At 36.8% G+C, this 2,176-nt stretch overlaps 1 protein-coding gene across 1 annotated transcript; it reads right to left on the reverse strand.

Annotated features, from left to right (window-relative positions):
• Positions 1–404: 404 nt before the first annotated feature.
• On the reverse strand, positions 405–1,327 carry fut9d (fucosyltransferase 9d). Its single transcript, XM_056463206.1, is given in 2 exon segments — positions 405–1,246; positions 1,249–1,327. Coding segments are annotated over 2 exon segments (921 nt in total).
• Between the last annotated feature and the right edge of the window lie 849 nt (positions 1,328–2,176).

Below are 2,176 nucleotides of genomic sequence, written 5' to 3' on the forward strand. Positions count from 1 at the left end.
ACACACATACACTACGGACAATTTTAGCATACCCAATTCACCTGAACCGCATATCTTTGGACTGTGGGGGAAACCAGAACACCCGAAGGAAATCCAAGCAAACGTGGAGAGAACATGCTAACTCCACACAGAAATGCAGAGGCTCGAACCAGCGACCTTCTTGCTGTGAGGCGACAGCTTTATCTACTGCACCACCATGTCGCCACCATATACATAATGCACCTATTTTATTAGGCCTATATAAAATGAATTTTCCAGAACGTGACAAGTTTGCACAAACACTGTAAATCTATGATCATGAAGGATACCGCAATTTTACTGTTTAAAGTCCGTGCGCAATCATAATGAGTCTTTATGCTTTAAAATACAAATGAATTACTAAGTAACCATAAGATTTTGTTAGCTCATGTTGCTAGTTTTGCGGTGAACAATTCATCTGTACATATCATTAAGAAAAAATATTTGCCCTTATAATCTTTAACTGGCAGAATAAACTCTTGTGTTTGCTGAATCAAATGAGGGGTTGGAGAGAGATGTTTCTTCCAGTTGAAGAACCTGTGATATGCATTTTCATCCTTGTCAAGCTGAAGCAGATATTCTGCTAGTGACTTCGCATCGGGAAAGGTAGAATAGTACTCGTTATAATCAAGAACTGCATAAGCCTTTCCAAACAAATGCACTTTGATGTGCTTGCTGAATTCTTTTTAAAACTCGTTCCTTGTGCCTACTCCTGTCCAGGCATCATTATTGCTTACAATCCAACACACCAGTTTGTCCTTTTTGGGAATTACAAACTGCTCATCTACTTTCTTTCTAGTGTTCAAGCGCAGCCGTACACTAATATCAGCATCCTGTCTGTAGCTGAGAGTTAGATTGAACAGGTTTTCCAGACCTGGTATTTTTATGGTGTTGGTTGGTGATTCTACATGAAACCAAATCCACCTCTGGAACAAACGACGAGGAGATTGAGGAAGGTTGGACAGGTCCCGATCGATATCTTTGTGAAAAATAAGGACAGCATCTGAACTGTCGTAGAGTGATCTATTGTCTGTCAAATGACAACCATCAATATTGTAAATGGTTTTACAGTCACTGAAATCAAAGAAGTAGTGTTCAGGCCAGAACCAGAGCAGAAGAACAGGTTTATCTTCTGCTGCATCAGAAAGAGAGTGACTGTCCTGGCCAAAATAATTTTCTATATATTGTAGTGGTTTAGGCAGAGTAACTGAACAGCTGGTTTGAATAAAGACAAGAAATACAGTCCTGCAAATACCAATAGAGTAACCAGACGAAGCACTGAAACTCCTTTTAAATTTGGGCCAGGCATTCTGTGATCTAAGGAGAAGCATTAAAAGAAACATTTCAGTCTTCATAATGAAACAAAACAATGACATGTATTTAAATAAATATTTAACTAATTATGAATCACAAAAAAATAATCTGTGTCTTACTTACATACTTGCTTATCAATTTTAATTTCACTGAAGTAAAAAAGGTTCAAATTTTAATTGTGAAATAGGAAACAAAACTCCTCACTTCTTTTAAAAGCCCCTGGGAGATGTTTGCAGTTTTGTTTCACGTAAAGCGAGTGTGTCCGACACCAGAGATTAACACTTATATTGAAGGATGTTTATGCATTTCTGCTTTGAACTGAAGTGTAGCTGTATTTTACTTTGCAGACTTTGACCAATCACAAGTCATTGTGCAAATATTGTCAAATATCCACTGTTTGGAATTAGCCTGAAACACCTGAACTGGTTAATCAAGATACCAGAATGTTTGGTATGGGCTGAACACCTGAAACTATTGTTTTGACAATCAATGTAATTTATTCGGTTTGTTTAGATGTTTGATTAGCACGGTAAAATTAATATTTTTTTTTAAAGTTGCACTAACCTAATTAATTAACTAGAAAGTCATGAGTGATTTGAATCTACAAAGTTTGCAAAAGAAGCACAACAAAGAGCAGGAGTGGGAGAGGTGAAACAAGAGGAAGGAGGAGATCATCTCTCAAATAAAGCACAAACAACAAAAACAATAAACAGGTAAATAAGAAATGGTGCTAAAAAGTTGGTGTATTTAGTACATTTTGCCTTGATTTAAAGGATGTAACAGGTGAGGTTGAATCCTTGAATTTAAAGAAACCTCAGCGCCATCTGTGACAATGTTGAAATTT

Source organism: Danio aesculapii, chromosome 8 (assembly GCF_903798145.1).
Source record: "Danio aesculapii chromosome 8, fDanAes4.1, whole genome shotgun sequence".
Classification (NCBI taxonomy): Eukaryota; Metazoa; Chordata; class Actinopteri; order Cypriniformes; family Danionidae; genus Danio; species Danio aesculapii.